This window comes from Triturus cristatus, chromosome 2_2 (genome assembly GCF_964204655.1).
Source record: "Triturus cristatus chromosome 2_2, aTriCri1.1, whole genome shotgun sequence".
In the NCBI taxonomy this organism is placed as follows: Eukaryota; Metazoa; Chordata; class Amphibia; order Caudata; family Salamandridae; genus Triturus; species Triturus cristatus.
Genome location: NC_140582.1, coordinates 801,640,181 through 801,665,120, shown reverse-complemented (window position 1 = coordinate 801,665,120; position 24,940 = coordinate 801,640,181). Strand labels below are relative to the sequence as shown.

General features: G+C 45.1%; 1 protein-coding gene across 6 annotated transcripts in view; it reads right to left on the bottom strand.

The window, feature by feature from the left end:
- Positions 1-389: 389 nt before the first annotated feature.
- The window catches only part of LNX1 (ligand of numb-protein X 1), a 270,440-nt gene continuing 245,889 nt past the window's right edge, over positions 390-24,940 (bottom strand). For all 6 annotated transcript variants that reach the window (XM_085642096.1, XM_085642098.1, XM_085642097.1 and 3 more), the window contains 3 exons: positions 18,767-18,998; positions 6,721-6,879; positions 390-1,165 (listed from right to left, as the gene is read on the bottom strand). In XM_085642096.1, coding sequence (XP_085498222.1) covers positions 1,030-1,165; positions 6,721-6,879; positions 18,767-18,998 — 527 coding nt within the window. In that variant the 3' untranslated portion in view covers positions 390-1,029. The remainder of the gene's footprint in view (positions 1,166-6,720; positions 6,880-18,766; positions 18,999-24,940) is intronic.

Here is a 24,940-nt window from a genome sequence, read left to right as displayed (position 1 = left end):
GGTTGGAGGAAGTATCCAACATGGCTTTAAAAACATTGATAGTGACTAAAAGGTTTTCATTGATATATTCTCAGTTTAACTTATGATTGAGAGTGCTGGGGACACCGCTTTTTAAAAAAGTAATCCAAAAACACGTCTCTTCTTGTGTCTGGTCATGTGGTCTGATCAAGGTCCCACGTAATTGAAAGAACTAACTTGACGCAATCGCCGTGTCCCCTTCCCGTCTGTGTGTTTCCTTCGGGCAGATACCTGAACTCGGAGCTTACCCTCATGTTTATGAAACCACTTGTTCCCTCAAACAGACACTTTTCTCAATACCTCAGACTTACCTTGATATAAACTTGAAGAAAGCATAACTTAACTTAATTAAATAGACCTAAAAATGATAATGTACTCATAAAGACTTTTATTATCAACAACAAATAAAGTATCTTTCACGTTACAAAGTATTTTACAACTTAGAAAATAATTGCCGGACACAGACAAATGGAAAGGGTTGGTCAACCAAAGTGCTAGTGTAGAAGCCTCCAACAGGATTATTAGAAAAATATGTCAGAGGGTTATCATTTCAGGGGATTGCCCGGAGCATCTATTTGTTCACGAGTATCACACAGGAGGTGTACACACACAAACCACAGCTGTTTCATGAAGGCCTTTGTTGTAGTAATGCACTGATTGGACACATACAAACTGCCAGCACAGTGTATCTAGGAGTTTCTGCAATTGGCACAGAACTGGAGGAAATACCTTTTCAACGGGACCCAGGTGAGCAGGTTGGGCCAAGTCCACTAAACACGTCCTTACAACCTATACAACAGGTATTTTTTCAATGTAAGTGTTTATATCAAATGTGGAGGTTATGCCACACACGCCCGGCTGGTTTTTGTTTTGCACAACATCTATATTTACATTTTTTGATTTAAAACATAAACCACGATGTTGCCAAAGGAGACGGGTGTCTTTCACAAGTGGCTTGTGTCCCCATTCGTGCTACGGGTTGATCAGTCGCTCCTCAATGTCCTGTCTTTCCTATGACAGAGAACCCGGCCAGGACACAACAGCAAGTGCAACTCTTCCCTTTAGTTCTTTCAGCATCTTCACCAAAAAGCAGTGCAGCATCCCTGATGTACTTCGGCCGTTGACTGCAAGGAGAACATCTCCACATCTAGGACAAAAAATACTGAGAATCAAAAACAAATCCAAAGAACGACTTCAAGGACAGCGCGTAGCCAATGTATGTATTTATTTGAGAGTTTTGTATAGCACTAGCTCGACCTGAAGGTATCAGAGCGCTTTACAATAGTAAATGTTCCCATCAAAGATAACAAGTCTATACACAGCATCTGAGTCAGAGCAGCCCACAGCAGCAAATGTTCACACCATAGATAGCAATCAGAGTAATGTAGCTATGATCCACCCTGCCTCATTGATCACGAAGCAATGAGTGACCAAGCAGACTAGTCATGCAATAGATGGGAAGTGGGAGAACCAAGAGGTTACAGGGATAAACCTATGGCGTATTGACTGCCGGGATAAAATATTTTCTGTTAATCTGTGCAATGATAAATCTTCCTATCAGAATTCCTGCCAACGTAAATAGGACCATCTAAATCAGTGGGGTATGATAATGATATCATCCTATTGATGTACAATGACAAACATGCTGTCACATCACTGCAACATGTTAGATACAGAATGCATTGAAATTAGTGTGTATTTTAATCACAACTGCAGCTTAAGCTTCATTGCTGCATTGCATGATGTATGGACCTTTGTGCAGTGTAGTGATGCACACCCGGGGCCTCATTTATGAGGATTTGCCGTAGGGCAGCTTTACAAGTCTTCTCGCTATGTTGCCTTATGCCACTGTGAAAGGGCAGGAATGCATCGTATTTATGAAATGCGGTGCATTACTTCCTGTCCTTTCCCCCCCTGTCCTTTCCCCCTGCGTTGACACACAATTTGCTGCCAAGCTCCAACATAGTCAACCTTGCACCATGGTGCAAGGGTGCCTCCGTTGCAGGCAGGATTGTTTTTGTACAGGAAGGTGCCCATTCCTGCACAAAAACAATCCAGAGAGGCATTTTCCTCTTTCTATGTGTGCTGCAGACTGCAGAGGAAAAAAACAGGAGAAATAGAAATATTCCTCCTCGCTACACCTGGTCTGGGAAGGCGTACGTTTTTGGCGCTGTCCCAGGTTTACGTAATTAAGTAAATGAGGGGCAACGTCAAAATCCATGTGTGTTACGTGGGAACACTCACCGCAACGCCAATGGGACAACGCAGTGACATGCGCTGCTTTGGCGTAATCCACATCTATGAGGCCATGCAAAGCCACGCAGAGCGGCTTTGCGGGGCCTCACACATTTGATTGAAAGGCTTGCGTCTGTCATAAATAAGCACCCTGGTTTCTTCAGAGAAGTGATGAATGTAGAAAGCAGAATAGAATTATTGACAATAAGAGTCACAAGGATTCTCATCTAACCACTAATGCTGCAGCGGGGAGTGGTGAATGCCGCCTGCGGCATGGAAGGCTACAGCACTGCTCTCTATATGGAGTGAATGTTTCATGATGATAACATTTGTTTTTTCCCCCTCACAGGTAGTAGATGACTGAAATAGTGCAACCCAGCCTTGCAGACCACAGGTTCCTCGTGGTAGCCTCGAGCAGCCACTGAGATGTATTATCTGCTTAATCCTAGATTGGAATATCCAGGCCAAGGTGTACGATTTACAGGCAATTAATGAATCGCGGGGGCTCCTAAAAGATTTATTTTTCTTAAGGTGCTGCGCCTTTGCACTATCCAGCTTGGGACTTGTATTGAATTCCTCAAAGACTGCGGATGTATGTGAAGGAGGTAAACAGTTGTTAAAATATTAACAAGGGGAAATTAAAAGAAAATGCAGTGCTTATAGGTGAGTGAGGGTGTTGTGTATTTTGGGGAGTGGTGGAGTCAAAGAGATGCGAGGACGTACATTCAGGAGGGAGTTAAAAGAGGGTGCTGAAAAGGAAAAAGATGAGGTCTAAGATATGCAGACGGAGGAGATGTGGAGAAAAAAAGCATACATGTCATAGAGTGAACATAATGGGAGCGATTGAGACACTCTGAAGACCACTACCCCTTCCACAGGCCCTCAGTAGTGATTTATTCATAGTATCACAACTTCAGAGTTGGACATTTTTCAATATTATTTACAACAAAATCATTGTTGTTACTTATTTATCTCAAACAGTTAATAACCATTGACAAAGCCAATGGTCCTGGTTGGTGTTGAAGGTATGTCAGGTATTGTGCTATTTGTCTGTATGCAATAACAGAAAGGTCATAGAGAAACCAAAATACTGGTCGGTCGGCAAACTATGTAAACCACAGAAGTGTAGTAAATGTGTTTAAGCCACACCCTTAATTGTATAAGCCACACCCCTTATAGAGGCCCTTCCTTTTTTATCCCACTTAAAGCTCTGAGTACCCCCATGTACTTTGTAACAGATCATACAGTGTTGTACATTCTATAATTTACATTAAAAACAATAGTTTAATAAAAGGATTGTTAGGCTTCCGGAGTCAGTAAGTTCCGAGAACAGGCAACAGGAGGAGTGAAAGGGACCATCTGGATGCATAGTGGTGGAAAGAGACTCTGCGGCTAACTTGATGATGCTTTGTATTTTGGTGTACTGTGCAAATTGGAAGGTGCCTAAGGGAGTCCTGAGAAACACACTGAGTGTGACAGATGATTGTGGGAGGTAATGAGCACCTAAAACAAGCATAGAGTACGGAACCGGTGATACCCAAGGTGGAGAGAGTTGAAAGAAGGGTGCCACAGTTGACTGTACAAGAAAACATTTAATGGAAAAACAATTAATAGAACGTGTTTTGCAGTTAAACAATAATTTACTTTTTTTTTTTAAGAAAAACCTTGTGGACTCTATAGTACAATTGACTGTACCAGAACACATTCCTTGAAAAAACGATTAATAGAAATATGGCTTCGCAGTTAATAAATTAATTTACTATTTATTTTAAGAAAACCATGTGGACTCTATAGCCAAGGTAGGTTTGAGAACATATTTTAAATATTCAAGTGGAAAAAAGCAGTGCAGAGGCATGGAGAGAGGGACGCAGGTTATGAAATTGGGTGAGATGAGGAATGAGTGTACGGAAGGTGGTTGCGGCCAAAAAAGTGGGGGAAAAAGAGGCAAAATAAATTATTTTTAAAAATGGGTTAAGGACACAGGTAAAGAAAGGTTGCATGAAGGCAAAAGGATTCCATGCACACACTGTAGCAAAACCAAGAGAGAACCGATCAGAGAGAGGTTGAAGACATCAGGAACAAGTGCGAGCATCATTTTCATATTGGTAGGACAGTGATGAGCAGGCTACAGGGACATTGAGTATTGCATGGTCAAAATAGTCATGTAAATGCTGGGAAGTGTGATGAAAGGGCGACCGTTAGAATTGTTGCCAGAAAAATAAGAAAAAAATTCCATTCAAGAAAATAATTAAAGGAAGAGAAGTAAGCAATGTATGGAAATGTGCGGTACAAGTAAAGAAGAGGGAGACGAATAATGGCAGGACCATAGTACAAAGTGAAAGTAGTTTAAAAGACACTAAAATACAGCCACAGAGGCATTCCCAGAGAAGAGTGTCATAAAGAAGAGAATGATCTAACCCACAAAAGCAAAGGGGAGACGACGCAAGATAAGAATGGAAGAAAGGATTCAAGAGTTGACGCGCAATGATTTTCCCTCCTTATCACGATTTTTGATACACTTCATTTTCTCTTAACATCTTTCCTTTTCCAATTTTCATTGCTGGCATAAACAATAAATGTAGCAGTAAACCGCACAGTCTCACAGCCAAACATAGAATATTATTTCTAATCTAGTTTGTTTTTGGTTGATTGCATTTATGTATGTGTATTAAAAAATGTATTGACAATGCACTATAAATAAAATGAGGAAAACTTCACATATCACCTCCGAATATTAGAGGCGTGTAGTTCAGAATGAGAACATTGGTTCTCGCCCATGCCTGATTGCACAGCCAGATCTAGCAGGAACTGCTGTAATCGAATTCATTTCTCTGAAGTTCCTGTTTTTGTTGAAGCAAAAACCTTAAGAGATGCGACCCCCGTCACCCCCTGATTAAAAAATTGAGCGTCAAACTAATCACTGATCTATTTTGCATGTTGATGGACAAGTATGTCGTGTGTGTGAGACCTCGGGACCCTCCTCGTTTTCTGCGATCAGTTGTCTCATTCTCACTCACATTACCTAAAAGAGAATGGAAGCGTGAAGAACAAATTAAGGCTGGAGTTACTCCCCTCTTTGGCAGAGAGGGCGACAAGCCTTGTTTCAGGGCAAGCAATTTAGAGGCTGTAAAATCCAAAATACAACAAAAGGAAGCAGCAAATCTCCATGCTTGATCACACATTCATATCCGCTTAGTTTCCACCAATTCCCCAGCTTTAGCGATGTTGTGAGGAGATTTACGCAGGGACTCTGGTTGGTTTCTTGGTTTCTTCACTTGTACTGCTCTTACTGCTCTCCGAGCTCCGGCAGGTGCCTTCCCCAGCACTGGAGATGCTAACACATGATTACCAGTCTGTTCTTCAATTCTCAGGTGATCCCAGGGACAGGTCCCCAGCTCCTCTCAAGCAGATGTTGTATCAGTCTACTCGCTGGAAGAGAGTGATTACGTACCATTGCACTGGATGAACTCTCCCTACTGCCATCTAATCCAAAAATCACAGGGTATCACAAGAGTGGATGCAAGAATGCCCTGTCAGTCTCACAGCTCTGATTCTATTTGATCAACTCCAGATTTCGCTGTGGGCTTGAATTTCGGTCCTGCTTTGAATGGCCTCTATAATGCATTCTTTGTTGCCTCCTCACAATATACCGCATTGATGTCTCTTTTTACACTTTGATATCTTCTCTTGTTCTCAAGTATGCAACATGATTTCTAGTAATCCTCCCCCACCAAGGACTGAAGGAATGGTCTGTTCCTGCCGCCTCTTGGAGATGCAAGGGAATGTAATCCGTACAAACTGTGGAACTGTGATAGAATTATTTGTTTTTAAAAATTGGAGTGCTCTAGTTTTAAACTATTTAATTACTACTGTTAATAATTACACCTTCGTAGCTACCACAGACTTAGCTATTGGACAGTTCAACACTGCTACAATTTAGCTAGAAGTCTGAAATTCTGCATTCTCAGCCAAACTCCGCCCTTTAGTAGTGCTTGGTGAAATTTCAATTATGCCGGAGTAATTCCGGAAATTGTGTGTTACACTTGTTATATGAAGTTTCTGTAATTAGTTGCGTCACAATCTAGGCCAAATTTAAATGCAGGAGCACAGGAACAACACGTATTAACAGAACACAAGTGGAGGTTGGTCTCGGCATCAACCGCGGCCGGTGTAGGTAAGAGTGGTGCGAGGGAAGGGACCACGAGGGACAATTAAATAAATAATTAATTTTCCATCGTGGTCAGATGTTGATATTCCCCACCCCCACCCACACCCAAAAGCTGCGGCTGCACGTCCTTTGTGTTGTTTTGCAATGTTTTGTTAAGTTCCCAGTTGAAAAATAATTTTAGCAACATTTCAAGTAATCACGCAAGAGCAAATTACACGATTTAGGCACACCCCTACTTTTTTACAAAAGTGTATGGAACAGAGCTTGAGTTGTGAGAGGCGTTAGATCACACTCGTTACCTAAGGCGTCCGTCGATGTAGGCTGGTGTCCCTTCTACAATGGATTTTATGAAGAAGGGTTTATTCCCGCTGTGCTCTTCGTAGCCGCCCACAAAGCTGAACCCCAAACTTCCAGCTGTGTTTCTTCTCAGCACGATTTCTTTGCAGCTGCACAAATATCTGAATGAAATCAGATGGTAGAAATGTTTATTTTCTGTGAAAAAAATGCAGTTGTTGATAAATCATAAAGATACTGTCTTGCCTATTCCTGGAAATAAATATTGGGATTACCAAGTAGGACCCTTCCGTTTATCACACTTAATCTAAATTAATATCCTGCTTCCATTTTCAGCACATTGTTTGCTTATACTGTTACTTATATCCACAATATGGTGCTTAAATTCTGCAAAATGTCTTCTCCTCTTTTAAAGAAAGCTGCTTTCAAAAGTAATGTATGCTCGCAGCTAATTGAAGCATTTTCTACTCCTAGAAAATAGGTAGTAATAAGCGGAGTGCAGTGTATTTAGATTTAAAAAATATATATATATATTGCGTTTTGAAAGTTGTCTTACATGTATGCAGCTGGTGTGTATTATATTATACCAACATTATGAATTTTAAACTATACCAATGGACGATTGCTTAGAACATTTTTAAAGCAATGAAAAATTACTTTTTTTAAGTCAGTCAACTACTGTTTCTTTTAATTTTACACATTTTGAGAAAAGAAAATATTTATAGTATTTTAATTAGATGTTGAAAGCACAAGACTTGTGGAAACATTTCAGGACAGTGAACGTAAAATAATTGTTGCTTTCTAAGTTCAAGCAAGCATTGGCAAAGCCACTATGCCTTGCCTTTCATTTGGGATTGTCACTTTTTTTGTTGATGTTATTCAGTATCCGCAAAAAGAAAAACATAATTGCTTGCTGCGGAGGAACTGCATTGGCAAAAACAATACATCTCATCATAATGAAATATGTGTGCACGTGGGTCATCATACATGCGCATGTATGTGTCATGATGCGTATTGCCATTCCAACATGGTGGATTACACGGTCATTATCATTGTAACAAGAGCTTTCTTAGGGTAGAAGGTGTTGACGATGCTGAAACTGATCTGCAATCATTTAGTGGTCCCCATAACTTTAGGCAACCTCTCCACAACCGAAATGTTCCAGATAAATTACATTCTAATGAAGATGTTACACTTACATGGGTGGAAGCTGGGTATGCAATCATCACCCATATTACAAGTACCAATATTGCACAACACTGCACATATATTTTGTTTTACTTTGCTGATGATGCTCAGATCATCCAGAACTGGAGCACCATTCCGAAGGCAGGACACAGGACTAGGCTGATGTCTAGTGACTGTAGAACTGTGAATGTTAGAGATTCGTCCCAAGCTAAATTCCCCCCAAAATGACATGCTCATGTATGGATCCTGGCAAAATCAAGACCCTATGCTCTCTATGCAATGAGACAGTCTCTGATGTCATCTTCTGAAGTGAAAAACACTGCTGTGATCATAACCTCAAACCTCTCAGTTTAGTCCCAAATCAACAGAGACATGATTAGAATGCTTCAACATATCTTGCCCTACCAAGGCCTCTCACAGAGGATAGAGGTGTCGCTGGGCCTTGTGATATCCCATCTAGATTATGCAAATGGGCATACACTGGACGCTCTAGAAAATGAATTGGAAAGCTTCAGAGAATTGAGCACACAGCAGCCGCGGTAAGAAGAATACCATGCAAAGGCTTCGCATTGCACACAAAGCATTTCATGCCTTGGGACTAACCTTTTGAAAAAAAGAAACTCAGGGAAATATGTACAAGCCCCTGTCGCCACCACAACGTCACCTATATTGACGTTGTGGTGGTGATAGGGGCTGTGCCTTATGTACAAGGCAGCGTTAGGCCACTTAACGTGGCTTAACGCTGACTTGTACATAAGGCCCCCTTTCACGCATTGGTTAGCGTGAAAGGGGTGGGCAGTGGTTGTTGCGGTAGGCATCCCACCGCAACACCCATTCATTTTGACGCTGTCATCTATGTACAAGGGTGGCGTACATAAGAGGCAGCGCCAAAATTAAGACCAGGTTAAAAACTGGTCTTAAGTTGGCGAAACGAAGAGAAATGCATTATTTCTCCTCGTTTTTGCTTTTTCCATGTGTGCTGCCTGGTGCAGCACACATGGAAATAGCAAAATGCCATGGTTCGTTCATGTACAGGAAAGTGTCCCTGTACATAAACAAACTTTTTTAAAAAAATTCCATTTTGTCACTTTCATGTGTGCTGCATGAAGCAGCACGCATGAAAGTGACAGAATGGCATTTCTAGGTTTGTTTATGTGCAGGAAGGGACACCTTCGTACGCATAAACAATCCTCCCCTGCACGCAGACACCCTTCTGGTGCAAAGTTGCATCATTTCTTTGTAAATATTGTGCAGCCAAACATTTTAGAAGTGGAGGAGAGAGGCGTTAAGCCAAGGAGGCTAACACCTCTCTCCTCCACTGCCTTGTACATATCCCCCTCAGATTTTAAAACCAAAGGAGAAACCTTAAATCAAGGTGGCCCATGATTGATATTCCCTCTTATGAAGAACCTGTATAGGTGGAGGCTATGAAAATGATACAATACAGCTTAAAGGTCACTCAACTACAAACCTATTTGTATCAAGTCACACAATGGTGTCAGGGTGGAGAGGTGTGGTGCAGCAGCCAGGGCAGCTGACTTCGGAGCACAGGGCTCACAATTCGATCCCCGGTGGCAGCTCAGCACCATGTGACTCTGGGCAATAGCTCACTTAATTTACACAACGGCCCCCAGCGCTTTGAGACCCGTAAGGGTGAGTAGTTTGCGCTTTACAAATACGGATTTACATTTAAAAATACGGATTTAGTTAACACACTGCTTTCAAATGTGCTGATGGTCTTAGGGCATTTCTGAACAAAATGAGTATCAGGAGTGATCTATTCTGAAGATGCAGTATTTTCAAGTACCTAAAAGCTTGTATAGCAAAGCCTTTTTCCTTCGTGTGGTGTGGCGAGCAGGAACAGATTTGGAGAGTCATTGAATCTGTTTAAGGAAGAGTGATTATTTTTGCTAAAGTCATGTTGTAGGGCTTTGACGTCTATTCTGGGCTGTAGTTTGAGGCTGTTATGTCCTTGTAGAGTTGAGGAAGGCTGCTGGACATATTTACTTGCAGACTGACTCCAGACTTACAGCAATGTTTGTGTTTCTTCTGAAATCCATCCTGCTGATATTGTGGGGGGCTAGAAGCCTGAGCATTGACCAGGGTTCCTATCACTGCAGTGCTAAGTTCTTGGGTTCTGTAGGGTTATTTAATCAAGAGAAATCTTTCTCTGGGCACTAAGCACACACAGGAAGCATTCTTAGGTTGCTGTACAAATAGCACTTAGGGGGTTTGCAGAGTCAGCAAATGTTATTGGGCGATTGATGTGCTCTGGGCATAGAGGGATCTCAGATATAGCTATGTTTTTTTTCTTTGCATCACTCTCTTGAAGACATCCAGAATACTGGAAGCGGAGTAATCCCGGTTTTGGTTGCCAGTTACTATTATGGATATTTTAGTTTGAAGAACATAGGACTGGAAAGAGACATTGATCTCCGAGAAGGTTTGAGAGGGAGCATGTACATGCAGCCACACACCTACATGGGGACATTATGGCAAAGGCAGAAGGGTAATCAGGAAGAATGAGCATGCAGTTCTTCCAGTCAGGACATGACTGATGATAAGATGGAGGTTTAGAAGCCATAAAACACTTGATTCCTGCTTTGCACTGGCCCAGGATGATTTGAAGATGTGCTGTGATGTCATACTACAAACCTTTCTGTGATGGTGGCGGTCCAGAACAGACCAGAAATGATGGTAGCAGCTTCCTACTGATGATGGGTTTAGAGGCAGTGGTTTTGGTATGGGAGTGTATTGTACTATTGTCCTCCTGTATACGTCCCAGACCACTATCTGCATTTGTATGTATCATTTCCACGAGGAAGATGTTCCAGATACTCACTACAGTTCCTGTAGCACTTTCCAATGATAGTCTTCGCCAGTGCCTAATTTGTAAAAAAAAATAGGTTCCAGGGCTCTTGTCGGGATGCCACTGCAGCTTGCACCACACATTACCCCTGCTATGCTCCCAATGATAGTACCAACACAACTGCTAACTACCACACTCCCACAAATGTGAGAGTTCGTACTATTCCAGGCCAACCCAGCTATAAGAATGGTTTGGGCGGTACATAATAGTCATTTTAAAGTATATTGAATTAATAATTAACTGTTGTTGTAATCTCTAAATTAGCCACACAGCGCCACCTTGTGGCAGACTGTCCAGCTCAGGTGTTGATAAGTAAGTGCTGGTGCGGAGCACCGGAATCCACTAGCTCAAATTAAGCACTGATCTTCACCCTAACAACCACCCTTCAATTTTTTATTGTGAACCCTCTTTCAGGGAGTACTCGTAGGCTGAAAATGCTTGCCTCTTTAAGTGTGATCATTCCTTTGAAATGTCAATGTCTCTGTCATCTGGACTCTCCCTCCATTATGTACATGTTTACGTTCTTACTTTTTATTTTATGGGACCTGTACTAAATCCTCAAACCTCTAAGTAGCCCCTCTGCATACTGAAAGATTCACAAACAAGGGAGCGACGTCAGGCGCATTTCTAGGAAAGTACATCACGATTACCGAATCCTGGGGCGTCTGCCGCCTTCCGCCTGGGGTAGATCAGCTTCACACAATACGAGCAAAAAGTTAGTAAACATGAGCAAAAAGTAATTGACCAGGGTAATTAAGAACTGTTGCCATAGGAGCCCTTCTGTATTCACTCAGCACAAGTGAAGAGGGACGCTTCAGAAGGAGTTGCTGCTTCGAGGTTTACGCCCAAGCTTGTGAGAGCACAATGAAGCCGGAGCAATGGGGATATTAAAAGAGCAGGTATTGTATTCATGCCCGGAGCCTCTTTGTAGAAAGACATTGCGTGTTCCCATTTGCTTTACAGCTGAGTTTTTCAGGCTGACAATCACGACAGACGGCCTCTTCCCTCTCACTTCCTTCGGAGCCAGTGGCCCCTGGCAGCTGGGAGGGCGCTGCGCCGGCGCGAGCCGCTCTGGGGGAGAGTTAGCGCAGCGAAGGGTTAAAGATGCAGAAAGAGAGAAATGAGTCAATGTGACCAAGACATGTCCTGGCTCGAGCACTTCATAAAGGAGTTGCAGATGTGGAATGCCGGCCGGGGGGCGGGGGCTTGAGCTTGAACAACCACAAGCTGCTAGAGCGAATGAGTACGAGCAGTGACCCCCACAATGCACTGAGAGCCCCCCACCCTTGCATCCCGGTGACCTGTAGGCAAGAAGTCCGGTGCCAGGACACCTGGCTGGCCACCGCAGTGGCTCTAAAGGGATTCTCGGCGGCAAGATCATGAAATACTTTCCCTGACAAGATGGGTGCTCGATCACCCAAAATGTGCTCTCCTTCCCACGAATCTTCTGCTGCATACTACTATTCCCACAGCACCTGCAGGCGGAACACAAACTTCCAAAGCCAGGAGCCCGACCTACCAAAGAAACTCTGAGAACATCTGTGCTATGTCTGCCCACCTCCCCTTCAATAACAAACTGCACACTCTGACTTTCCCAGGGCATGCCCCCTTTAAAACCAGAAAGGGATGCAGTTTGCAGAGCTGTACCATGTACATCAATGCATGCCTTCACTCACACATTTCACAATGAGTGATCGACTGAACCAGGCTAGAACATTGCCTGGAACATCTGTCCTCATCCCCTCTTCCCTTGTCTTTGGGCCTGATTACGAGTGTGGCTGTCCTGGAGAGGGCCGCCACGCCAGCGCCATCGTCCAGGATCGTCAGACCCATTGTCAGACCGCCGCCGGATTAGGAGTTTTCTCCTAGTCTAGCAGGTGGTCATTTGGCGTTCCCACAGCAGTGCCTATTAAAAAAGTACTTCAATGGGAACCCCAAAGCCCGTTCCTGCATGGCATGGACTGTAAAGTCCATTCTGTGCAGGAAAGGGGGTGTATGCAGACAGCGTGAGCATCCCATGTGCCCCCCTGCATGCATCCCATGGCCCTGAGGCAACAGGCCCCTTTAGTTCCCTCACCGCCAGCCTTTTCATGGCAGTCTCACTGCCATGAAAAGGCTGGCAGTGAGGAAACTCGTAATATGCTTGGTGGTGCGGCAACGGCACTGCCAGCATATTACTGCCTCACACCGCTGCAACAGAGGTTGCAGCCGGCCTGTGGTGGGCCGACCACCAAACTCAAAATAGGGTGGTCAGACCCCTGGTGCGGCAGTAGCCAGCACGGGTTTGGGGGTCCTATGGACCGCCAAACTTGTAATCGGGCCCTTTATTTTTGTTTAGTGGGAATCCCACACTTGTGGATTCTCGAGCTATCCGTGGTTCCACTGAGGGTTTATCTGAAGCAGTGAACAGCTCTGCTGGAAGAAAGCTACTCAGAGCCCAGAATGAGAATGCCTGACATTGCGCCTTCCTACCAACGCAAAGGTTAAACGCAGCTTGCAACACATGAGAACCAATCATCGAGGGGAGTGACTTCATCCTACTTCACATTTGCCATTGGTCACAATATCCAAGGTGCAATGTTGCTTTGTTCAACAAAAATTCTTGCTGCTGGCAGGACGCCCCTGCTGTATCTCGCTGCGACAGCCCCAGGACACTCCTTTGGCCCAACCTGAGATGGAAAATAGTTGCCGGTTATTTGGAGGCGGCCTAGTCAGACAAAACCTTCACAGGAGTACTAGAAGGATAAGCGGATCTCTCCCCATGGGACATCAAGGGCTATCTTGAACTGTAACACCATACATTAACGCAAAATGGTAAAATCACAATAGACTGGCACGTTAATCTCACTATTCCTCAGTTTTGCAAATCAAATAAAGTATTTCACCTTTTTTTTTTTTTTGCTCCATGTTTGTTTTTGCTCTAAGCCTGTCAAAATTGAATCTAGCGACGGAAAGCAATCTGTCCAAGTCATCAGGCTTCCTACAGACCGCTCCATGCAAATGCTGCACCGTGCAGCGCAGACTTCAAAAGCAGCTAACAACCAGCACTGAAAGCTGCTTAAAATCATAAAAAGTTCATTGGCCAAAGCCAAGCAGTATAACAAGGGCACTGTCCTAGGAAGGGTGCAATATGGCGTTTTCTACACATAGGTGCAACCTAGTGGATTCTGGCTTCCAATAATATATCCCATGAAGTGAAATTCACACACCGCGCCCAATCCATTGGCACCTGCTGATTTCACAGGTATTCTCCATAACCTGTTTCCACAATTTATACTCCACTGCCTGATCTCTTGTATTTATCTTCACTTTTTAAGTCTAGTTAAAGTTAGTTTTAGCTCGGAGCTCGAGATCATATAATAACAAAAAAAGAAATAAAAAGCAACTAAGGGGCATATTATCAACGAGGCGATAAAAAATTATCGCTCCTTTTGCTTCCGTTTTCGGACGAAAAGCGGCGATAATTTTAACGCACTATTAGCAAGGATATGCTAACGCGTGAATCCATGCTTCTTCGCCCTTCTCATTAACGCCCAGCTTTGCATCTCTAATGAGATGCAAAGTGGGCGTTCGTCACAAGAATAACGGGAGAAATGTCGCTAAGCGACATTCCTCCTATTATCAAGCCTCATGCTAAGAAGCATAGCGACAAGAAAAGTAGTGATAACCTCTGTTATTGCTACTTTCCTTACGTCTGCTTTGAAACTGACTTAGCCATGATATCCTATGGAAGGTGGATATCATGGCTAAGTATGTGTAGCCCTATCAGCAAGCTATTGCCAAAAGTTGTGCGATTATCGCTGCATTTCAAGCGATAATCGCACAGTTGGCAGCTTGCGCTTTGAATTTTATCGCTTTGGAGATAAGCGTTGCTGATAGCACGCTATCTCCGCGATAAAATTCAGAGTTGGCCGGCGATAATTATCCTTGCGCTAACTGCGCTTAGCGATAATTATCGCCGACCCTTGCTGATATGCCCCTTAATGAGGAGAAAATGTGGCTCGACCTATTTTATTCTTCTTCACTAAGGCCTCCCACTCTTATATTGGTCCAGCTGAAAGTGGATGTGTTTTCTCAGTTTGCACTTACTGAACCAGTTTTGATCTGTCCTTCTTTTATATCTAATTCTCAGGCTGCTTTCCAGACTCAGCCTTTGTCTACAGCAGGCTTCGTCAACGAGTAGTTCTCCTGTCAGCAGCCCAGTCTATTAAATTAGAAGCTTGGTTGAATTAGTATATTTGTACCAAAATGAAAAAGTGTGTATTTTTCAGAACTCATAAGCTTATGTTTGGAGAAAAATGGTTGAATTTCCAAAATCTATTTAAAGCTGATCTTTGAGTTTTAAGTCATAGGGCATTAAGGAGCCTTTTCACTGATACTATTACTTTAGTGTCAGGGGCATTGCAGCTATGGCTGAAATGTATTACCCATGTAGTGACATTCTGCAATGGTTTTTTTAAATTACTGCTGGCAACATTGCCTGATGCACATAGGTGATTACTACTGGTAATCTTGCGTACAGTGGCCACTAATGTAACCGTGTGTGATGTGGTCACCATTACAACCCTAATATTAGTAGTTCAATATGATTTTTATCAAACATAAGTAGATTTAATTAACAAAAAAGTTGGTGACTCCTAGTTTACAGTGATGCTCCTCACAGCAGAGTTGTCTCCAGAATGGAGAGCCATAAAGAGGTGTGAGCATTCTGCATCCATCAGAGCCACATTTGACAGTGATCAGGAAGAGAGACAAAATGCTGGCCACTTTCTAAAGACCCTTCACACTCTGACAGGTACTGTGGTCCCACACTCCACTCCAACCGTCCACCAAATGGTAACCAATGATCAGCTCCCTAGGGCAAAAGGACCTAAACGAATTTCTAAGTGCTAATGTGCCTCATCTTTTTCCACATCAATGTCAAGATCGACTCCCTTCACCAGTCAGGAATGTCAGCAATCCACTTCCACTGTGCGGGAAAGTAACCTTACAGCCATTTTGTGCACAAGCAGCCCAGGGGTTTCCAAAATGGAAACCACAAGCCTCCTTCATCTGGTTCATTTGGACATACACAGTGCGTGTAGCATGCAAACCACACATACATACATACATGTGCTTGGGACATCAGCGCAGGGATTCTGCTTCACCTGTAGCTGCAGACATTTACAAGAATCGGTCAGTAGGTCACCTCTCCTGTGACATGGATAAATAGGTCTGGTCAGACTAGGATCAATATACAACATGAAACATGGTATGCTGCCATCACCACGCTGTATGCTTCAACATGTGACAAGGACAGTAGTTACCTGTCACTATGGAGAGGACGCTTGGAGCACCCCTGCTGGTCCAGGACCAGACTCATATCAAGGGACTGTCCATGGTAGATCAGCATGAGGCTGGGGCCAAACTTCCAAAAACCCTGGTACTCGCAGGTGGACACCTGGGGCAGGGGACACAACTGTACACCATGCAGGAGATATTCCTGTAACAACATCATTATACTTGTTTATCTGGTACTTAGGTGAGGTGCTCTTCTGTGCTCTTAGTGACACGCGCAGCATAGTGATCCTGCCTAGCAGCGGTCCATCTGCTCCTGTCAGGTTCATTGTACCACACATGCACCTTGGCGGTGAAGGGCACTTTGCAAATATACACACACATGGCATGCATGAGCAGCAGAGGAGCTGGCAAGGCTTGTAGAGTTGGTGCACTGGGACCATCCGTAGCAGGTAGGGAAACTGCCAGAAACTGCTGTGGAGCTGTTCGTGTGAGGGTAGAATCAGAGTCCCGGAGCAGATGGGGAGGGTCTGTGAACAGTAAGTGATTTGAGGGGAGTGTCAGACATTTTTAGTGGAGTACCCAGTGCTTGGTGACAGTGCATCTGGATATGCACATGATTTGGAGGGCAGTAATCAGTGAAAGGGTGGGTTGGTGGGTGGGGACCGCCAACCAGAGGTCACTGGGCAAGGTTACTACAAAAAGAAATAAATCGACAGCTAGGGTCATCACTGCCTCACGATCTTGGGGTTGCCGCACTGGGTAAAGTCGACCATCGGTGTTCACGAGTGGATGAAGAAGACTCCTCTCAAGAAAGATTGCTATGTTATTGTTTCAGTAGTAACCCTCGACCATTGTTGAATAAGCACTTCAGCCGGGGCCTCAATGAAACCAAAAGAGAAACTGTAAAATCCTCCTGATGGAAAAGCACACACAGGCTAGCAGTCACATACTACTGAAAACAATGACACCACTTGCAGAGTACTATTAACCCACTACCAGAGGCATTCTTCCATCCCACACGTTAGCACACTACCAACAACTCTCCCATACTTATTAGAGTAGCGGTCACACGCAACCAGCCACCCCCCCTCATAAACTAGCAGCAGACCAATGGTCTGTCTGAAATTGCCTCTTAGTGAACTGCTACGTTTGTGTGTTGTGGTTTGACATGTGAATGAATGCAAGAATGAGTCAATGGATTTATGAATAGATGCACAAGCGTGAGGATGAGAGACTGGATACATGAACGGTGAATATGTGAGTGACTGGATGGAGGAGTGACTGCATGAAAGATATCAGCAAAGTGCCTCCAGTTACAACCAAGTCCTATTGGTTTGGACCATACTTACTGATAAATGTCTGCGTTGTCCAGCACTGGCGTGCTATTGAGGTAATGCGTACAGGTCACCCTGCGTGGCTGTAGGGCCCTAAGATGTGCTAGGAGGATACTGAAGTTAGCCTTAAAGGGTGGAGGAGTTTTTTTTATGTCTTTGGGGCATATTATCAAGGGTAGGTGATAAACATATCGCCGCTTTAGCGTCCGTTTACGGGCAAAAAGCGGCGATAAGTTTATTGCGATATCAGCAAGGCCATGCTAGCGCGTGTTTTGCTGATTTTGCTCCAGTTTCCAGCACGCTTAACTTCGCATCGCTGATGAGATGCAAAGTAGGCGTGTCTATGGAAATAACATGGGTAAATATCGCGACGGCAGCTTTGCGATATTTACAATGCGGGGAAGCGATTATTTTAATCGCGCTAAGTATGCCTTAACGCAGGAATTTAACGTCTGTTAAATTCCTGACTAAGGCATACCTAACATGGGAGGTGGATTCATGTGATACGACCACAGGGCCGTATCATCAAGCATATCGCCGTTTTACATGGAACATCGCTGGAAAACCAGCGATGTTCCATGGAAAAGGGCGCTATCGCTGGAATATACATCGCCATGTTAATACAACGCTAGCCTGGCAAAATATTCCAGCGATAGAAAAAAATGCGGTTTACAAGGTCAGCGATAATTATCGCTGCCTGTTGCAAATATGCCCCCTGGTACTTACCAGGTATTGATTCCATTTGCCGAAATAACTCACCCCAGTCATTAACATGTTTCAGGTCCTGCACTGCAACACAGAGCTCATCTTTCCAGGGCTTGCAGGCTGACTCTCTCAGCCTTGCAGTGCAGCTTTGAACATTTGTTCTGCACTGGGGAGCTTTGCTTTCTTTATTGCTTTCATTAAAAATACAACACAGCTGCGCCGTGTATTTGCCAAATTCACTTTTGTGGCTGGAGAAAAAAAGCCTATTCCCAGAAACACACCACAATCTGTGAACATCTTATCGGGTGTGCGGAGTGGCCTCGGCTGTATTTAACTTATGGGGGGCTCTTGCAGAGCACACTGTGATCCGGCAGGGCTCCATGCTGGAGAGTTCCATGTTCAGAATAGTTTACCCCTGTACACTGACTGCCAGGCACTGTTCCTTAACCATGAAACTCAAAACTTTTGTAATCTTTTGAAACAAGACATGAACCTAATAGTTTAAACATATATACAATTAAAGAGGGAGGGTCGGGAGTTTAGAGTGAAGCTATCTGCTCAAGTCTGGTTTTAATTAAGATAGGACAGACCAATGAATCAGCCAAACAGAGAGCTCGGCCAAGAAACACAAGTCCTTCCTCTCGCTCGCCTTTGGAATGTCAAGCGTGACCTTACCGTGGCAACTTCAGCCACATGACCCAGGCCGGTGACCATTCGCTGCTGTCTAGGCTGTTCTGATTGGCGTCGTGGAACAATGCGTCACTGTCGACATCATCCTGGACTTCCTCTTCTTTTGTCTCCAGGGCCTTGAGCACCACGGTGGAGGAGGTATTTTTCAGCAAGGCGACGGCCTCGCCGCGGCTTACACCCGTCAGCTCCACGCCATTGACACTCAGCAAGATGTCACCTGGAAAACCACAGTGAATTAGCAACGTGTTGACGTCTTGGAACATCATGACAGTGTATCATTGTTGCATACATTTGAGTGTAAAATCCTGGACCTTCCTTCCAATGCAAGCAAATTCAAATATGGGTGCCAACTCCTGTTTGTGCACCAATCGGGATTACAACTCAAGCACAAATTGAACACATGTGGGCTCTTTTTCCCACACAATTTTAGCCAGCTTAATTCTAGTGCAAATCATGCAAATAGCGCACATTGTAATTTTGCAAACCTCAGCATGGTGAATGTCATGCAATGTTGTCGCATTATTCACCACTACAAGATGCATAAATCGGAATGGGCACAAATTATTCTCTCAGTAAATACTGTACCCTGCAGTATTGGTCTTTACCAGGTGTGAAATTTACGTCTGTTCAACCGGTGCTTAATTTGTAAAAGAAGAAGTGCCGGGTTGCAAACTTGTTATCATAACCTGCAGCGCGTGCTACTGAATGGCAAGGGTGCCCAATGCCACCTCAGGCATTTTTAATTCACCACTAGATGCTCCCTACCCATGCATATCTCTCTTGCATGTTCCCGATCTCTCTCTTGGGCCGGCCAAACATTCATGCGCACTTTACATGTTCTCCACGCAGGCTGCATTACAGACTGCGGGGAAAACATGCCCAGACCCCCATTTCCTGGCTGAGCGCCGAACCACGGCTCTCAGACCAATCACAACTGGTCATGGGAGCCTGGATGCTTACCAATGTTGTGATTGGTCAGTGGAGCCTGGGTGTGCTTCTTGGTTGCTGTTCGGCCGAGGTCCCACGGAAGAGAGAGATAGAGTAGAGACGCTGGAAGCGGCGACAAGGTGTTTAAAAAAAAAAATTACATTCCCCTTCCTCCTCCACCCCCTCCCCCGCCAACCCCGATCTGTGCCAGCCGCCACTGCTGCTGACCCCAAAAAGCCACCATCCCTGTGGTTTTAGCGATTCCCAATGGGTCGCAAATTACGACCTACCCCATAAATATTAATGAGGTAGGATTATTTGAAGCCCACTGGGAATCACTAAATGTATTCAGCACACATTTGCTCATAACTATTCGCTACTAAGTAATCAAACACCTGAAGCTATGCACATCTGCCCGTAGTTTGCTCTGGGCCCAGTAACTTGTCATCGAGGGCTGAATATCATCCCACAATGCTGTTGTCAGCAATTTCACCTCACCTTTAGGGAAACTGAATTGACCTAGTTCCTCCTTTCATTGATGAATATCATGGATTTTAGCTAGGCAGAAACACACACACACACACCCCTGCCCAACCACCTGGGGGCATGGGAAATGAGTGAATCCTTTTCTTTTGGTTTGTGTTGGTAAAGTGCGGTTTGAACCTTTCTGTAGGTCAGGATGACGTGCATTGGTGGCTCATTGGCAGGGGATGATGGGAGAAGAGTAATTGTATCTATTTCTCAGGGTGCAATGATTCTACCTTCCCCGACACAAAGTGAATTTGAGGTGCAAAAGAAACATCACAAAGCATTGTAGGAGGGAGGCCTCTTCTTCCCCCTTTGGAGCCTGCTTGCATTTTTTAATTCCTTAAGGCATGGTCTCCTCAATAAAGGAAAGTCCTGATTGAGAACACTGTGAGTGCTGTAATTTCAAGATATTTACCAGTGGGGTCAGGGCACAAACGCTGACACTTGGAAGACCATGGACATGGATGAGGGCAGTGATGAGTCACAAATGTGCACAACATATCAAGATAATACACATAGAAGTTAGTTTTGGAGGAGCATATGGTGCATATGTGGCACTTCCTGTGTGATCAGAGAGCACATTTAGCAGTGCTGCGTGCGAGCTGCTGTGGCAGGCCTACCCATACTCCACCCAAAAAAGACCTGATCTAATATGGGACAATCTTCGTGAGCATACCCCAAGCCATATCTTAGCTAAAATATTCAGCAACAGCTATCACAATGGTGTCCACTCCTAGGTGCTCCTGTCCATATTTTTTAAAAAGTTGTTCAGTGTCATTCCCCATTGTAAAACCGATAACTTGCATTTCGCGTGGAGTCCGAGGCCAGACACAGGATATGGGGTATGCTCACGAAGATTGTCCCATATTAGATCAGGTCTTTTTTGGATTGATAATTATGAGAGGAGGGCGACCTGATCTTTATCCCTCTAGAGCTCCTTTTTAGGTCTTGCCGAGGCAGCGCATGCGCTGCTCTAGGAGATGACCTTTAGAAATCGGTCTGCTCCTTTTCAAGCACACTCATGCTTGTGCTGCCATCCACCTTGCGGGAGCGAGCAGCGGCGCGCGTGCTAATTGAAAATATATGGCTCTCGCACCGCCGCTGCTCGCTCCCGCAAGGTGGAGGCCAGCACAAGCACGAGTGCTTTAAAACTGTTGCTGCTTGTTTGAGTTCCAGTAGGCAGACACAGCACACCTCCCCCACTTGGGATCAGGCTACTGCGGCCGCGCCATTAAACAAAGCGCGGGTCGCGCTTTTTTTTTTCATTCCCCCTCACTCTCTCTCTTTCGCTCGCACTCTCTCTCTTTCGCTCACACTCTCTCTCTCTTTTGCTCGCTCGCACTCTCTCTCTCTTCCTCACTCTCTCTCTTTTGTTCGCACTCTCTCTCTCTCTCTTTCAAGGCGGTCCTGTGCTGCACGAATGCTCTACTGAAGCTAGTTGCTGCATCTTGCATGCATGAGAGTCTCCAGGTGCAAGGTTGCAATGAAGGGATACGGTCTCTCCGGCAGTCTTGTACTTTATGTCGCTACCATGGGTCTTCCTCTGTCAACTTGCACTGTGAGCTGTGGTATCTATTAACAGCATCACTGATGGAGGGGGCATTTAAGCGCAATAAACTAATAAAAATGCAAAACCCCTTCTTATCCAGAGAACCTGTGTCGTGTCGCGATACGATCTCAATAACGACAGACACCGTGTTCTATCTCGTCAATCCTTTATTATATCCTTTCACTTCCCCGTCCCTACTCCAACTGCCGTCCTCCCACACGCTCCTCCTTTTTCTCCCTTCCCGGACACTCCGCCCCTTCAGCCACTAGACTACCACACACACACACGACTGTACATCTCCCCCTTTGTTAACAAAAGAAAGAACACAAGTTTATATTTCTTCAATTAGCCGCTTGGGTTGTCGAATTTCGTGCCGTGGTCTGAGGGACCGGCCTTCTGCCACCGCTCCAAGGTTGTCCCCATCTTCCTGTTCCTGACTAGCGGTACGCTCAGCTTGTTTCTCAGTTCGTTCAGTTCTCGGCGTTGTTAGCCGCAGCTCAAGGGCGTCCTGCAGGGCAGGACTGCATTTTTGAAAATGCGACACATTGTGGTAAATAATTTAATTACCGGGACTTAATTTGATGCGGAAAATCTATAACAATAGCTCAGTAAAATAGGAGGCAGAATCCGTGGTATTAGAGGTTCGGAACGGGCTTTATTCCAGAATCAATTTAAATTGAGGAGCTCCATATTCCATCACCACGAAGGTTCAGGAAGTGAAGAACGTTACTTTATTGACAAGTAATCATTTTTATACAATAGGCATTACAGTGAAGCAAATGCAGGAGGCGTAACAATTGATAGTAAAGATAAAACATACATGCGTAGCTAGAGTGGGTGTAACTGGGCGTAACTAAAGAACGTCATCAGGTATGATGTCATAATAGGGTGGTTCCATGAAAGAATTTCGCAATGTCAGCAGAAATACTTGGCAGAAATGCGCGCGCAGCAGCATGACGTGTGATTGACGTGCAACTAGGGGGTGAAGGGGACTTGACATTTAGCTCTACATGTGGCGACAGAAGTCTGGAGGGTCAAGTCAACCTAATCCCAAATCATATCTAACATCCTATGTTTAGAGAACTATGTTATCCAAAAGAGAGGTCTCTTAGAGTAGAATCTTATTCTATACTGACTATACTGACTGTTAGTGCGTGTACAAGCGTCTAAGTGTCTACACTAGATGCGAGGGCCGAAATCTTCCATAGTAACAGGGCTATGAATTACTTGCATAAAGACAGAGAAGCCGGGCCTTTTGCTCGGTAGCTGGAAGAATGTTTACTTAAACTACTAGACAGGAATGCATTGGGTAGGGAGCGGAGCAGATAATTTCGAAGGTGAAATACAGTTTTTGGCAGGCAACAGGCTGATGTCAGGCACCGTTAGCTGCGCAGAGAATGAGGACAAAGTTCATGGATACAGATGCGAGCTCAGACTGGAGCTTTCAGAGGCAGAAGGCAGGAAAAGCTTGATGGCAGAATCAGGGCCTACTTGCCTGGACTGTAAAATGGCATAAGTGAACCATATAAAGCCGGTGGCCTTTCATACTTAGGAATGGAATATCCAGCCCATTCATGGCGGATCTGAAAGAGGACATGTTGGCGGTGGACGCACATGTGTTTGCGTCTTCATAACTGGAACTGGAGGGAACATACATGTACTTGTGATTTATACATGAAACCGTTGGGGTCCAAGATAGGGGACATAACTGATCAGAAAAATCCATATTTCCACAACATTCCGCGTGATGCGTCTGCTGTCCGATTCCGCAGTCAACATGGTGCCCTTTTGTCGAGTGACTGTCAAAGGTTCTGCTCTGAACCGACTGTCCGTCTTCTTGCTCTGCTCCTGCTTGACCACTACACAGTCCCCTTCATGAAAAGAGAGAGACCGGGCTCGTCTCCTGCGGTCCGCATACTCTTTCATGTTCTCTTTTCTGGTTCTATCTGCCACCATCACTTCTTGATGCGTGCGGCCTGGAGATACAGGTCGGAGTGCTCCCTCCCATGTAGGTATCCGTGTTCGAACAGGGCGTCCCAGCATGAGTGTTGCCGGACACTTGCCCGTGGTGGCATGAGGCGTTGTTCGGTAGGATCGGAGTACATCGTTGAGGGCTGTTTGTGGGTCTCTTTTGTCAAGCGTGGCCTGCTGGAATGTCTTTTTGAGGGTGGCCATGAACCTTTCGGCAGCGCCATTGGCCTGTGGCCAGAATGGTGTTATCCGCCGGTGTCGCACGTCCATTAGCTTCATGAAGTCACTGAACTCCCGCCCGGTGAAAGGAGGACAATTGTCAGTTTTCAGTTCCTTGGGTACACCCCAGGCTGCGAAGACTTCGTCTAGCACAGCGATGGTAGTAGCTGCACCGGTCGACAGCACAAACTGGGCAATGGGGAATCGGGAATATTCATCATTGATTACCAGAACGTATTTGCCCGACTGCATCGGGCCGTAGAAATCCATGGCTAACTCATGCCACACTCCAGGGGGCAATGGCGTCATTTGCAAGGGGGCTGGGGGGTCACCATGACCCACTACCTGACACTGGGGGCAGTCCTTCAGGGTGTGTTCCACCATCGTGTCTAGGAACAGGAACCAGACGCGCTCACGGAGGGCCCTCTTGGTCGCAACTACCCCTCGGTGGCTTTCGTGAGCCAGGTTGATTACTCCTTGACGCAATTGTCGGGGAATTACAATCCTGTGGTCTCTTAGTAGCAGACCCTCAGCAGTGATGGACAGCTCCTCGCTCACATTCCTGAATGCCTGCAACTCCTGGCGCATTGTCGGGTCGCTCTCTTCATGGGGTTCTTCATGCCGCCATCGGTGTGTCTGCACCCTGCGGATCACTCTTTGCAGCATCTCATCCTGCGAGGTGGCTTGTTGGATGACCTCTAGGGGAACCGCCGGTGGCCGCGCCTGGTCCACCACAAAGTGAATGTATTCATCCGCGACAGACGGTGTGGAGAGTTGGGATGCCTCGGGGTGCCGCGACATAAATCTGCAGGGTTGGCTGATTTCCCCGGCTTGTGGACAATGGTGAATGTGTATTCCTGCAGTCGCAGCCCCCAGCGTTCAATGCGAGGCGGCATTTTCGAGCGTGGATTCCCAAAGATAGTGACAAGCGCTTGGTGATCTGTCACCATGGTGAAGTGCTTTCC